We start from the raw sequence: 14,392 nt of genomic DNA on the forward strand, positions 1-14,392 counted from the left end.
CGGGGGGATTTGGGCTTCTTTAGTCTGCAGAAGAGCAGAGGGAGGGGGGATTTGAGAGCAGCCTGCAACTCCCTGAAGGGGGGTTCCAAAGAGGCTGTTCTCAGTGGGGGCAGAACAAGGAGCAACGGTCTCAAGTTGCAGTGGGGGGGGCTAGGTTGGAGATTAGGAAAAGCTATTTCTCTAGGGGTGTGTCTAGACTACATGCCTCCTTCGACGGAGGCATGTAGATTAGCCAGATCGGAAGAGGGAAATGAAGCCGCGATTAAAATAATCGCGGCTTCATTTAAATTTAAATGGCTGCCCCGATCTGCCGATCAGCTGTTTGTCGGCAGATCGGGGGAGTCTGGACGCGATGCCCCGACAAAGAAGCCTTTCTTCATCGACACAGGTAAGCCTCGTGAAATCAGGTTTACCTGTGTCGATGAAGAAAGGCTTCTTTGTCGGGGCATCGCGTCCAGACTCCCCCGATCTGCCGACAAACAGCTGATCGGCAGATCGGGGCAGCCATTTAAATTTAAATGAAGCCGCGATTATTTTAATCGCGGCTTCATTTCCCTCTTCCGATCTGGCTAATCTACATGCCTCCGTCGAAGGAGGCATGTAGTCTAGACACACCCTAGGAGGGGGGGGAAGCTCTGGGCTGGGTTCCCTAGGGAGGGGGTGGAGTCTCCATCCCTAGAGGTGTTTAAGTCCCAGTTTGACCCAGCCCTGGCTGGGCTGATGGAGTTGGGGTTTGGAGGTTGCCTGTCTCCCAGAACTGGAAGGGACCTTGAAGGTCATTGAGTCCAGTCCCTGCCTTCACAGCAGGACCAAGTACCATCCCTGACAAATGTTTGCCCCAAATCCCTAAATGGCCTCCACAAGGATTGAACTCACAACCCTGGGTTTAGCAGGCCAAGGCTCAAACCACTTGGTCCTGCCTGGGGCAGGGGGCTGGACTTGGTGCCTTCTGAGGTCTCTGCCGTCCTGGGGTTCTATGATTCTGTCCCCCGCTCACATCTTCTCTGCCACCAGTCCCACCCCTGCCGTGCGGTCAGGCCCTTGCTGTCTGTGGGACCCACGCACTGAACGAGGTGCTAACCCTCCCCCACCCGCCCTGCCTTGCTCCTGACGTCGCGGGGTGGAGGGGGCCCGGCATTGAGGCCAGAGCCAGACATGTGCTGGGGGCAGAGGGGCAGTGGAGCCCTGAGAGAGGCCCAGGGCGCGGAGCAGCACAGATGGGCCCAGGTTTGGGCTAGTGGTAAGGGATGCCAGTCAAACCCCTCGGTAGCCCCGGGCTCTCTGTGTCTCTGGTGGCCTCGGCCCTTTCTGGACGGAGACATTCTGCTGAAACCCGGCTTCGGAAGGGCCTCTCTGCCTGCCTGGGCACATGCGGTGGGATGCGCACCACTTCCTCCTGCACAGACAAGCTGGGGGTGGGGCGGTCCCGGGGGTGCTTGGCCCTGGGAGCAGCTGGAGAGCGCTCCTCGCTGGCCCCGCACGAACTCCAGCTGCCTTTCCTAGGGCTGGCCCCGGTGGGGGGAATGTGCGAGCGAGAGAGAAGCTGCAGCATCAACGAGGACATCGGGCTGGCCACGGCCTTCACCATCGCCCACGAGATCGGCCACACGTGAGTGTCACGCCCACAGGTGCCACTTACCGCGACAGTCCTCCCCTCTGGCTGCTCTCCCCCAGAGCCCGCCGGGAACGGCCGTGTGAGGTGGGACCCAGGGCCCGCCCCACCTGAGAGCCTAAGTGCAGCCCAGAGCAGATCGGCCCACGTGCCCACTCCGTGCCAAAGCCGATCACGCCCGGAGTGCCCGAGACTCCAGTGCTCGGCACGCCGAAGAAAGCCATGCGGGGCCTAATGCACCTGGGCCAACGTACAGCACTGCCCGGTGGGGACGGGACATGTCTTCCTGCCCTGAGTGACACGCCAGTGTCCTAACGTCTGAGCCTGGGCGGCCCCTTGGCGCCTTCTTTTCTCCGGTGCGAACTCCCTGGGGACAGGGACTGTTGGTTATTCTGTCTGCACCGCACCTGGCGTGGTGGGACCCAGTTACTGCCGGCGCCCGTGCTCCTCATGGAAATGATTAATAATCCTTGAGACCTGTGTGCAGACAAAGCCTCCTTGCTCTTAGTCTGGCGTGGCCAGGGGCACGGCCAGGACAGATGCCAGGAATGGCCACATACAGGCTGAGCTAAGAGCAGTCGACTCTCATGCTCCATGTCCTCAGCCGCCACCCCTGTGGGTCAGGAAGGAATTTCTGTCCCACGTGGTCTCTTGCACAGCTGGGAGAGGCCAGGGTCATTGCACCGTGCTCCAGAGCCCCGCGCCGGAGACAGGACTAGGCAGCCCAATGGTCTGGTCAAACAGAGGGGATCCCATGCTCCCAGAATGCTGTGTTACCAGTGCAGGGGGAGTGTCGTTCATCGGGGGAGGGAGGTATTAGTCCTGAAGGGCCCAATCCTGTGAAGAGTTTGTAGGCACTGCTCCCTGGCACTCATTACTCATAGACGAGAGCTGAGTGAACTCCTCCCTAGTCCATCTCCCTCCTCCCCGGTGCAGTCCCGCCTCCATCCCACCCCCTCCTACTCTTGGACCAAGTGAGGTTCCTCTCGCCTCCCGGGGAATGCTCCCTACAGCCCCCAACCTGCCCCAGCCCCCTGCGCAGATCCTCACTGCCCTTCCCCTCCCGTTCTCCTCCCTGCTTGAGGGCGGGGGCAGGAACTGGGAGGGGTGGGAGGCTGGGGGAAGAGGGCCGTCCCAGGAGGGGCAGGCAAAGCTGCCAGGTTCAGATCATAAGAATGGCCGGGTTGGGTCAGACCAAAGGTCCCTCCAGCCCGGTGTCCTGTCGGCCGACAGTGGCCAGTGCCAGGTGCCCCAGAGGAGTGAACAGAGCAGGGAATCATCAAGTGATCCCTCCCCTGTTGCCCATTCCCAGCCTCTGGCAAACAGAGGCCAGGGACACCATCTCTGCCCAGCCTGGCTAGTAGCCATTGATGGACCTAACCTCCAGGAATGTATCTTGCTCTTTTTTGAACCCTGTTAAAGTTCTGGCCTTCACAACATCCTCTGGCAAGGAGTTCCACAGGTTGACTGTGCATTGGGTCAAGTCCCAGTTGCAACCTAAATTCCCCACCTCCCAGGGCTAGAACCCTTCCCTCAGCAAAGCCTCCCCGCGGCCAAGGAGCCTGGCCAGCAGCCGCCATCTCGGCATTGCTCAGCCTCTCGTGGCTGTGGGCACAGCCACGCTGGAGAGACGTCCACTGCTTGGAACTGCAGCTCACGTCTTTGTTCTCATCGTTGTGACTTTTGCAGGTTCGGCATGAACCACGATGGAGTTGGCAACAGCTGCGGCTCCCGCGGGCAAGAAACGGCCAAGCTCATGGCGGCTCACATCACCATGAAAACCAACCCTTTCGTGTGGTCGACCTGCAGCCGGGATTATATCACCAGCTTCCTGGAGTAAGAGACCTGGCCGGCCACACCCACCCTTCCCCCAGGAGCAAAGACTTCTCCAGCCCCCGACAGTGATTTCCTCGGCTCCCCTGCCCGTCCTCGTAAATTACCCCACCTCACATGCCCAGGAGACGTTGGAGAGGGTCCAGAGTAGAGCTACAAACACGATTGCGGGCTAGCAAACGAGCTAGGAGGGAAGACTGAAGGAATTGGGCTGGTCTAGTTTAGCAAAGAGAAGCCTGAGAGGGGACATGAGAGCAGTTTTCAAGTATCTAAAAGGGTGTCACAGGGAGGAGGGAGAAAACTTGTTCCCCTTGCGTGACGGCGCGTTGCGGTTTCCCATCTCCTGCACCCCCGGAGTGACCCGAACAGACTCCGCCAGCCAGTAGAACAGAGGGAGTTTATCGCTTCTCCAGGATACAGCACAGACGTCATCTGGTTCCAGGAACTGGGGCTAGGAGGCCTCAGTGTCCCCCCTTGAGATGGGGGTGGCTGGGCCCTACAATCCCAGCCCCCTCTCTAGCCCCTTCTCCCCTGCTTCCCAGACAGAAACTGCAACTCTCTTCCAGCCCTGCCCCCCAGCCAGGTGCTGGTCTCCGTCCTCCTCCCTTTGTCTCTCCCTAGGTGTCTGGGTTAATCCACATTTGGGAGAGTCAGTGAGAATCTCCCATCCCAGTGCGGGGGACCCTGGTCACAGAGCAGACAGCCCCTCACTCTGCCACACCTTGGCCCTGAGGACAGAACCAGAAGCAAGGGGCTTACACTGCAGCAAGGGAGGGTTAGGTTGGATATTAGGAAAACTTCCCGCCTGGCAGGGTGATTAAACTCTGGAATAAATTGCCCAGGGAGGTTGTGGAATCCCCATCCTGGAGATACCGAAGAGCAGGTTGGACAGCCTGTGACGTAGTGGGGGGTATCTTGCTGGTTGCTATGCTGGGCAGTGGGTTGTGAGTGACCCCCACTGGCTGCTGGCTGCAGCACGGCCCAGCAGGACAGGGGGAGTCATTATGCAAAGAGGGTCTCTCAACCTGTCTGACCAGCTACCCCCCAGAGGGAGAAACAAAGGAAGGTGGAATGCTGCCCCTGGCTGGGGGCAGGGCTGGAAGTGAGGGTATGTCTACACTACCCCGCTAGTTCGAACTAGCGGGGTAATGTATGCATACCGCACTTGCTAATGAAGCCCGGGATTTGAATTTCCCGGGCTTCATTAGCATAAGCGGGGAGCCGCCATTTTTAAATCCCCGCTGCTTCGAACCCCGTGTAGCGCGGCTACACGGGGCTCGAACTAGGTAGTTCGGACTAGGGTCCTATTCCGAACTACCGGTACTCCTCGTGAAACGAGGTGTACCGGTAGTTCGGAATAGGCACCCTAGTCCGAACTACCTAGTTCGAGCCCCGTGTAGCCGCGCTACACGGGGTTCGAAGCAGCGGGGATTTAAAAATGGCGGCTCCCCGCTTATGCTAATGAAGCCCGGGAAATTCAAATCCCGGGCTTCATTAGCAAGTGCGGTATGCATACATTACCCCGCTAGTTCGAACTAGCGGGGTAGTGTAGACATACCCTGAGGGAGTTAGTTTCTGTCTGGGAGCATGGAGGAGACAGCCTAGGGAAAGGGACTGGAATTTAGGGGCCCAGTCTCCCCCATCTCAAGGGGGGCTGAGGCATCCTAGGCCTGCCCTGGAACCAGATGACATCTGTGCTGTGCTGTATCCTGGAGAAGCAATAAACTCCCCCTATTGTACTGGTTGGTGGAGTCTGTCCGTGCCATTTCGGGAGTGCAGGAGACGGGAAAACCCCAACGCGCCGTCACACAGACACCTGGCAGGGATGAGCTAGATGGTGCTTGGTCCTGCCATGGGGCAGGGGACTGGACTCGATGCCTCTCGAGGTCCCTTCCAGTGCTCGGGTTCTAGTCTATGATTTTTCCCGGCTGCCTGGCATGCGGCCCCTTCCCAGACACGAATGCATCCCCCTCTCTGTGCATCTGTCTGAGGTTTGCACTAATCTGCTAATGTCATTAACCTGCCCCCCAGCATCCAGACCTTTCTGTAGATTTCTCCCTTGTGGGAACTTCTCCGATAAAGGTCTCAAAAAGCCGGCTGCGTTCAGCATCTGCAAACGCTCCGGGCCCGAGCACGGGTCAGCTGCCGTTGCGTATGAAAATGTTGCAGACCCGCCCAAATCGCTGCGGGCAGAGCCCAGTTCCCCTGAGCCCCGGCCTCGTGGTTTGGTCACAGGACTAACCTTCCCACCCCCTCTGCCTCTCTGAGCCTCTTCCTGCTGCCTGGGAGTCCCTGGGCAGCCAGGTTGTTGGTCCGCGGGTCGACCTGAAAGGCCAAGCCAGACTCTGCAGGCTGAGCCCAACCCCCGTGTGAGCAGCCAGCGTGAAGCTCTAGGTCCGAGTCTCTGGCGTCTCCATCGCTGTGGTATTTGGGTCCTTGCTGAAAGCGGAGACAGAGCCTTTTGTGAGGTTCGGAAGAGTTTAGTTTATTTGTCCTCCCGCTTCACGTCATTTTCCCAGCAGCCTTTGCACTCCCTGGTGCTCCCTAGAAGGGGAGGTGCTGAAAGACCTCCAAAGGCCGGTCCCACCAAGGTTTCCCACCCGGTTTTGCAGACTCCAGGGCTGTGTCTACACTGGCATGAATTTCCGGAACTGCTTAAAAGGGAATACTATTCCGTTTTCAGTTTTTCCGGAAAAGGAGCGTCTACATTGGCAGGCTGCTTTTCCGGAAAAGCCCTTTTTCTGGAAAAGCGTCTGTGGCCAATGTAGACGCGCTTTTCCGGAAAAGACTGCTGGGCTGTCTACACTGGCCCCTTTCCGGAACAGTGTTCTGGAATAAGGACTTATGCCCGAGCGGGAGCAGAATAGTTTTTCCAGAATAGTGGCTGATTTTGTACAATAGAGCATCATTGCTTTTCCGGAAATTCAAGGGCCAGTGTAGACAGCTCGCAGCTTATTCCGGAAAAGCGGCTGATTTTCCGGAATAAGTGGCCCAGTGTAGACACAGCCCAGGTGTTTGGAGCGGTCACTTGGGCTCAGCTGAGCCACACCGCCAAGCCAACAGCCGTTTGCCATCGCTCACCCTCAGCTGGCTGGTTATAGCCCCTGTTTCTCTGCAAGGGTTTCCCACGTGTGAGTCCCTGTTTCCTCTCCCCCTCCAGCTCAGGCCTGGGACTGTGCTTGAACAACGCTCCTCCCAAGCAAGATTTCGTCTACCCGACGGTGGCGCCCGGACAGGCCTACGACGCGGACGAGCAGTGCCGCTTCCAGTACGGAGTTAAATCTCGCCAGTGTAAATACGGGGTAGAGAGCCTTCCTGCTTTACTATCGGTTCCGAGGGGCGGAGGGCTGGGCTACGCAGGGGAGGTTCGGGCCCCCGGAGCCGTTCTGCCGCCCCCATGACGCTTCGCCGGCTCACGGGAGACCAAAGCGCTTTCCCCGTTAGCGTTGCCTCACGTCGCTGGGGGAGGGCAGACGGGCCGGGGGGGCCTGCCGAGGGGTGAGTTCAGCTCAGCTCGGTTCCAGCCGCTCAGATTGCTCCCCAACTCGTCAGCTGCCTGTGGAGCCCAGAGTCCTTGCTGGCGGGGACGTGGTCAGCCACCCATTGATCTACTCCCCGGTGGCGGGAGGGGAGGGCGTTGTTGGCACTGGACACTTTGGGTATGTCTACATTAGCTTGTTAATCCGAGCTAGGTAGGCAAAGCAAGCAGCCGGAGTTGCACTTGAAGCCCGAGATGTAAATATCCCGGGCTTTATTTCCCTGTTCCCGTCCGGCCGCCATTTTTAAATCCCCCTTAGTCCGAACTAGCTGCCCGCGGCTACACGCAGCAGTTTAAAGTTAATCCGAACGAAGTCCTTAGGTCGGATTCACTGTTACTCCTCGTGGAGTGAATCCCAGAGGGGGCCACAGAAGCCGGTAGAGTGGCTCTGGATTTACACTTGTGCAACTGGGATCGGAGTCTGGCCCGGCACCTGCTCCAGAGAGGCCCAAAGAGCCCCTTGGACACATTCCACCGACTGCAGGTGCGACCCACAGAACGCTCCTCTGCTGGTGGCATCTCTGCGAGCAGCTTCGGCCCTCGCCCTGCGTGTGAGGCAAAGGGGCTTTTCCCCATCGGCTGCCTCGCCGGCTCCTCTCCGCGTCCGGCAGCATCAGCAGGCGAAACGACTCTCCCATCGGACTTACCTGGTCGTTTTGCCTGATGCCTGAGATGGAGGCTGAGCCGGCTCCATGGGAGGGAGATGGCTATCCCTTGGCTCCAACCTCTGCCGAGAGCCTCCTGGGCTGGAATCCAGCAGAGCAAAGACCTGGCGGCTGGGAGTTCTCGCCAGACTCGCACTAGAAATAAGGCCTGGTCAGGATTACCCCCGGCACAAAGCCCCGAGGGAAGCGGTCCATTCTCCATGTCCCGAGACAGGAGGCTTCTCGGGAGACTGCTGTCGCCAAAGCCAAGTGAGGGGGTTGGACGCGGGAGCGACTGGTCCACGCGCTGTGGCCTGTGCGACGCAGGCGGGCAGAACAGATCGAACAGGCCCTTCTAGCAGGGAAGCTGTGCTGCCCGTTACCTGGCCACGTTCTGCGGGGGTCCTTTTTCCACACCTGCTCATTTTCAACTTGCACGGGGCTTCCTCTCAGCCCCATGTTTCTTATCTCTCAGGGAGTCCAGATCCAAGGTGCCTCGTTCACGTGTGAAAAGATTTCCGTTCCCCTGGCCAGCCCTGCAGCCTGGGGTCCGAGGGCAGCTGGGTTCTGTCCTGCCCAGGCCAGTGCACTTCCTCGGGTGCGTGGCGGGGGCCAGGAGGAACGTGGCATGACGCTATCTCTCCTGGGGGACCCTGTTGTCCTGTAAACACAGATCTCCCTCCGCATGGCACCAAGCAGCTGACGGCCAGGGCCAGGACCTCTCCTCGTGTGTCTGGCACGCGTAACTGAGACCCAGAGAAGGAGACATTGCGGCGAGTGAACCCCAGAAGGGAAGGACTGGGAGAAGGGGAGGCGCTAAACACACCAGGTTACACTTGGACAGACTTCTTCTGGGAGGCGTCCTCGGTTAGAAATCAGGGCCACGTGTGCTGGGGACAGAGTTTGTTGCCTTAGTGCCACTTTGCTGCTGCCAGCACAGGTGCAAATCCTTGAAACTTCAGCTCGGCACGCGCAAGGAAGCCCTCGGACCAGATCCCCAGCGGCGCTGAGCGCTGGCGGACGTCGGTGCGCAGCGCGAGGGCTCAGCGCCTCTGCAGATGTGACCCCCGCTGGCAACGTTTCCATTGCTAGGACGTCTCATTCACGCCAACGTGCTGCTGCCGCGCACAAGTGATTCCTAATCTTGGCTCTGCTTGTTCCCCCCTCCCTCCCCCGTCTCTCTTTTCAGGAAGTCTGCAGTGAGTTATGGTGTTTGAGCAAAAGCAACCGCTGCATTACCAACAGCATCCCTGCCGCAGAGGGGACCATCTGCCAAACCAATACCATTGAAAAGGGGGTAAGGAAGCCGAGCGAGGTGCAGTGAGCGGGCCCAGCAGTTTTCCAGTGATTAGCACGATGGTTGTTTGCTTTGGGCAGTGAGTTAAAAGCACGTGTCCAGCCCCGCCTCCTGCTGTGCGTAGCGGGGAGACCCGGAGAGTCAGGCTGCAGTCCAGCAAGGAGCACCATTGAATTTCTGCTCCTCTTAGGATCCAGCGAGAGACTGTGTAAGCCCCCTCTCCAGAAGCCCCTAACACAAGGCAGCTGCAGGTCGGCCCTGCGATGTAATGCACAGACGCGGGCGCTGTTCCCACCTCTGGCCTGCTGGGTGACTTTGGGCCCTGTTGCGTCTCTGTGCCTCAGTTTCCCCTTGTGTGAAGGGAGAGTAATGGGTTGGGAAGCACTTTGAAATCTCCAGGTGAAACGTGCGAGAGAAAGCGCCGTGTTACTAACCAAGCCCCTGGTAGGTTTGTGCTTGTGTTTTGCCACGACTCTTTATTTGGAAAGCTGAGCTGTGATTTGGCAGCTTCCGCCCCCCTTTTGAGCGTGCTCAGATATTTCTCGGCCCATATTTGAGGGAGGATCTGTGACGTTCTTCACACTGCATTGGCTAGCTGCATGCCACCCAATCAGGGGAGAGATTCAACACCATGTGGCTACCCAACTCCGCATGAATTTCAGAGCTTGACCGCTGAGGGCCTAATTCTCCCCAGCCCCGGAGCTCACGCAGCCACTTCCACCTGGGGAGCCGGGACGTGAAACCGTGGAAGCGGCTGTTAGTGACCCCTGTGCCCTGTGCGCAATGTGCATGGGGGACGTGCAGGCCCTGAACGTCACCATGCAGGGGTCGGGAGTTTTTCCAAGAGGGGGGATTTCTTGCAAAGAAATCCAAGAATAACTTTGAATCCTGAATGGGTTTGGGAGGGCCAGGCTGAAAAAGCGGCCACATGCGACAGCCGTGTTCTTCCTTGTGAATGTTCCTCCCAGTCCAGCTAGGAGCCAGATTGAAATGTGGGGTTTAATTCTGAACGGACGAGGTTTGAAACCGAACTACCGTTGGGAATCGAGACGTCAGACCGAACTGTTTCCAACCTCTCAGAACAAAACTTCCAGTCTCAATTATTGGGCAACTTAACCAGACCAATGGTTCCCAAAGTGGGGCCCTGGGCCTTGGGGGGGAGGAGGCCCAGGGCCCCACTTTGGGGCCCTGTCATGGGTTTTGTGGGGGTCCATCCAGGAGCACTGGAAGCTCGTTAGAAGTGGGGGGGCACCAGATCCCAAGGCGTCCCCTGCTCAGTCTCTTCCCCAAAGCCCTGTCCTCACGTCACCTCTTCCCCTGAGGCCCCACCAACCACTCCCCCGAGACTCACCCGTAAGGCAGGAAACTCACAGCTCCCCACCCCGCACCCCCTTTCCGGTGCCCCCGAGTCGTCCCTTGAGCTAGGGCTGGCACATGGAGGACGTGCGGTCCTGCACTCTTGCCACAAGAAGGACGCCGTTTGGAAAACGAAATGGCACCCTCCATGCTCAGGTCATGCCGACGGGGCGTTCGGCTGCAGCAGGAGATGAACGGGGTCTGGGTTATTCAGCCAGGCGCCCAGGGGCTTTCTGGCAGAACAAAGTTTGGGAACCAGGGAATGAGAAAATAGCCTCTCAGCGTGACCTCCTGAGCCTCGGCCAGCAGCCCTTCTCCGCGCCGGGCCCCCTTGGAGCGAAGCAGGTGCCGTTGGAGAGTCTGGCTGGTTAAGGAGCCTCGCGCGCGCTTCGGGGCCCGTTTGGCTGCCCACACACAGACTGGCTTGAAGGAGGCTGGGGAGGCCTGCTCCCGGGGAGCTGGCCAGTGTTTCCAGGGCAGGGCTGGGAACCATGGAAACAAAACCATGGGGGCCCCTCTCTGAGCCACTTTGTGCCCTCACGGACCCCAGCACCAATGCCACCAGGGTCCATGCGGGACTGTGGCTGACGCCGTCTTTGCCCCGTACGGCCGGCCTGGCTCCTCCTCCCTTCACGGCTGCTGGGAGGAACAAACCAGCTGGCACGGGGAACGGAGACACGGCCACCGTCTGCCTCAGAGGCTGGGGGGCAGCAGTGGACCACGGCAGGAGGGTCGATCCAGGCCCCAATCCCTGCACTTTTGCCCCTCCCTTCCCTCCACTACACTCCGGAGATAAAGGAAGCGGGGAACCTCCTCCATTTCCAAAGGCTGACTGAATCCCGGAGCCTGCCTGCCGTGCACCGGGGCGGGGAACCCCACCACAAGCCGGCCTGGGCCCCGCCCTTCGTGTTACCCCCCGTGTGCGTCTGGCGTGGCTCCCGCCTGGCTGCCGGCTGGGCCTGCGCGCTCAGAGGCTGATGCTCCGTGTTTCCCCAGTGGTGCTACAAGAGGGAGTGCGTCCCCTTCGGCACGCGGCCCGAGGGCGTGGACGGCGCCTGGGGAGCCTGGTCCTCCTGGGGGGAGTGCAGCAGGACGTGTGGGGGCGGCGTCTCCTCATCCATCCGCCACTGCGACAGCCCGCGGTAGGTGACCCGCTCGCGCTGCTCAGGACGTGCCCTGGATTGCTGCCCTGCCCCCGCCCCCCCGTTTGCAATGGCGGGGGCGCCGCAGCCACGTGTCCGAGCGGCGCAGGGCGGCGCTGCCTCCCCAGCACGGGGCCGCTCGCTTAGGCCTCTCCCCTTCTCTGTTGCCAGGCCGACCATCGGCGGGAAGTACTGCCTGGGCGAGCGGAAACGCTACCGGTCCTGTAACACCGACGTAAGTAGCCAGAGGCTCTTGTGGGGCGGGCAGCGGGGCCGTCCCTTGGGGGCAGGGCCCTACATGGTGCCCTGTGCCCGATGGCAGCGGGGCCGTCCCTTGGGGGCAGGGCCCTACATGGTGCCCTGTGCCCGATGGCAGTGGGGCCGTCCCTTGGGGGCAGGGCCCTACATGGTGCCCTGTGCCCGATGGCAGCGGGGCCGTCCCTTGGGGGCAGGGCCCTACATGGTGCCCTGTGCCCGATGGCAGTGGGGCCGTCCCTTGGGGCAGGGGCCCTACATGGTGCCCTGTGCCCGATGGCAGCGGGGCCGTCCCTTGGGGGCAGGGCCCTACATGGTGCCCTGTGCCCGATGGCAGTGGGGCCGTCCCTTGGGGGCTGGGCCCTACATGGTGCCCTGTGCCTGATGGCAGCGGGGCCGTCCCTTGGGGGCAGGGCCCTACATGGTGACCTGTGCCCGATGGCAGCGGGGCCGTCCCTTGGGGCAGGGGCCCTACATGGTGCCCTGTGCCCGATGGCAGTGGGGCCGTCCCTTGGGGCAGGGGCCCTACATGGTGCCCTGTGCCCGATGGCAGCGGGGCCGTCCCTTGGGGGCAGGGCCCTACATGGTGCCCTGTGCCCGATGGCAGTGGGGCCGTCCCTTGGGGCAGGGGCCCTACATGGTGCCCTGTGCCCGATGGCAGCGGGGCCGTCCCTTGGGGGCAGGGGCCCTACATGGTGCCCTGTGCCCGATGGCAGCGGGGCCGTCCCTTGGGGGCAGGGCCCTACATGGTGCCCTGTGCCCGATGGCAGTGGGGCCGTCCCTTGGGGGCAGGGCCCTACATGGTGCCCTGTGCCCGATGGCAGCGGGGCCGTCCCTTGGGGGCTGGGCCCTACATGGTGCCCTGTGCCTGATGGCAGCGGGGCCGTCCCTTGGGGGCAGGGGCCCTACATGGTGCCCTGTGCCCGATGGCAGCGGGGCCATCCCTTGGGGGCAGGGCCCTACATGGTGCCCTGTGCCCGATGGCAGCGGGGCCGTCCCTTGGGGGCAGGGGCCCTACATGGTGCCCTGTGCCCGATGGCAGCGGGGCCGTCCCTTGGGGGCAGGGCCCTACATGGTGTCCTGTGCCCGATGGCAGCGGGGCCGTCCCTTGGGGGCAGGGGCCCTACATGGTGCCCTGTGCCCGATGGCAGCGGGGCCGTCCCTTGGGGGCAGGGGCCCTACATGGTGCCCTGTGCCCGATGGCAGCGGGGCCGTCCCTTGGGGGCAGGGCCCTACATGGTGTCCTGTGCCCGATGGCAGCGGGGGCGGCAGGTTTCCGGAGACGTGACTTTCTCATCTTCAGCAGCACGCCAACCAAATGGCTTTAAAGCAGATTTTACGCTCAGGTCCTGTCGACTAACCCAGTAAATTCAGAGACTGACCGTCTCGACCTGGCCCGCGAACGGCTCGTTCACAGGTTCAGAGTCTGCTCACAGCTCCTCTCTGGAGGAAGCAGAGGCACGGCCCAGGGGCAGGAAGAGGCGGGTGGGTGGACAGTAAGAGCCAGCGGTGCCCTACGTTTTCAGGTGCCGCCACAAAGCAGAGAAGTTTGTCCCTCTCTGCACGGCTCTGGGGATCCTGGGCACAGTTGTTTGGAAAATAAAATGCAAAGGTCCAGGCTTCATTTCAGTCCTTGCTTCATGGCAGCTGTAGCTCCAGCGGGCACACCAGGGGAGGGGGGCATGTTCCCCAGCTGGGGCAGGTCCAGGTTCGTCTGCCCCTGCGCTCCCCAGCCGGAGTGAGGGATGCGGCAAACTGGGCGGTTTCCCCTGGCTCCCTGATGAAGAGGAACAGCCAGCAATGTCCCCATACGAATAGGGGAGGTGGAGCCTCAGCTCCTCTCTGCTCTTCCTAAAGGGTGGTTGGGGGCTGGGAGGCTTGGGGCTGGGCCAGTCCCAGCTGGGGGGGGGGGCACCTTCAGCCAACCCCTTTACCTGCCTGGTGATTCGGTCTTTTGTCTGTTTGGTTTTATGAGCAGCAAACCCTTTGAGGCCCGTCCCATGATCCTGGCACAGCCAAAGCCAGACCTGGCTTTAAGTTAGGAGAAGAGGAAGCCGCCTGCCGCACGTGGTGGTCCTGGCTCCTGCTGGTTAGGAGAAGTTCTCGGACAGACAGACAGATCCTCTCAGGGAGGGTATGTCTACACTACAAAGTTAGTTCGAACTAACGGACGTTAGTTCGAACTAACTTTAATAGGTGCTACACTAGCGCTCCGCTAGTTCAAATTTGAATCGAACTAGCGGAGCGCTTAGTTCGAACTAGGTAAACCTCATTTTACGAGGACTAACGCCTAGTTCGAACTAGCTAGTTCGAACTAAGGGCTGTGTAGCCCTTTAGTTCGAACTAGTGGGAGGCTAGCCCTCCCCAGGTTTCCCTGGTGGCCACTCTGGCCAACACCAGGGAAACTCTATGCCCCCCTCCCGGCCCCAGACCCCTTAAAGGGGCACGGGCTGGCTACGGTGCCCGTGCCAGGTGCAAGCCTGCCAGCACCCAGCTAGCAGACCCTGCACCTGGCACGGCACAGAGCCACCCACCCGATGCCCCCCAGCCCACCCCCTCTTGCCGGGACCAGGCTGGCGGCTCCCGGGAGCTTGCCCTGGACCGCAAGAGGCGGGCACCTTCCTGGGCTAGTGCGGACATCGTGGACCTCGTCCACGATCTCCGCACTAGGCACAGGAAAGTGGCCGTCTAGGGCAGGAGAGCTGCCAGCCTGGC

At 60.8% G+C, this 14,392-nt stretch overlaps 1 protein-coding gene across 5 annotated transcripts in view; it reads left to right on the forward strand.

Annotated features, from left to right (window-relative positions):
* The window catches only part of ADAMTS10 (ADAM metallopeptidase with thrombospondin type 1 motif 10), a 118,819-nt gene that overhangs the window by 69,990 nt on the left and 34,437 nt on the right, over positions 1 to 14,392 (forward strand). For 4 of the 5 annotated variants that reach the window (XR_012896730.2, XM_075903175.2, XM_075903177.2 and 1 more), the window contains exons 9-14: positions 1,504 to 1,609; positions 3,302 to 3,448; positions 6,606 to 6,747; positions 8,817 to 8,924; positions 11,277 to 11,422; positions 11,594 to 11,657. Coding sequence is in view for 4 of the 5 variants with exons in the window: in XM_075903175.2 (XP_075759290.2) it covers positions 1,504 to 1,609; positions 3,302 to 3,448; positions 6,606 to 6,747; positions 8,817 to 8,924; positions 11,277 to 11,422; positions 11,594 to 11,657 (713 nt within the window). In the remaining variant the exon portion in view is untranslated. The remainder of the gene's footprint in view (positions 1 to 1,503; positions 1,610 to 3,301; positions 3,449 to 6,605; positions 6,748 to 8,816; positions 8,925 to 11,276; positions 11,423 to 11,593; positions 11,658 to 14,392) is intronic. The other variant, XM_075903178.2, reaches the window with a different exon arrangement.

This window comes from Pelodiscus sinensis, chromosome 32 (genome assembly GCF_052426305.1).
Source record: "Pelodiscus sinensis isolate ZL-2025 chromosome 32, ASM5242630v1, whole genome shotgun sequence".
Taxonomy (NCBI): Eukaryota; Metazoa; Chordata; order Testudines; family Trionychidae; genus Pelodiscus; species Pelodiscus sinensis.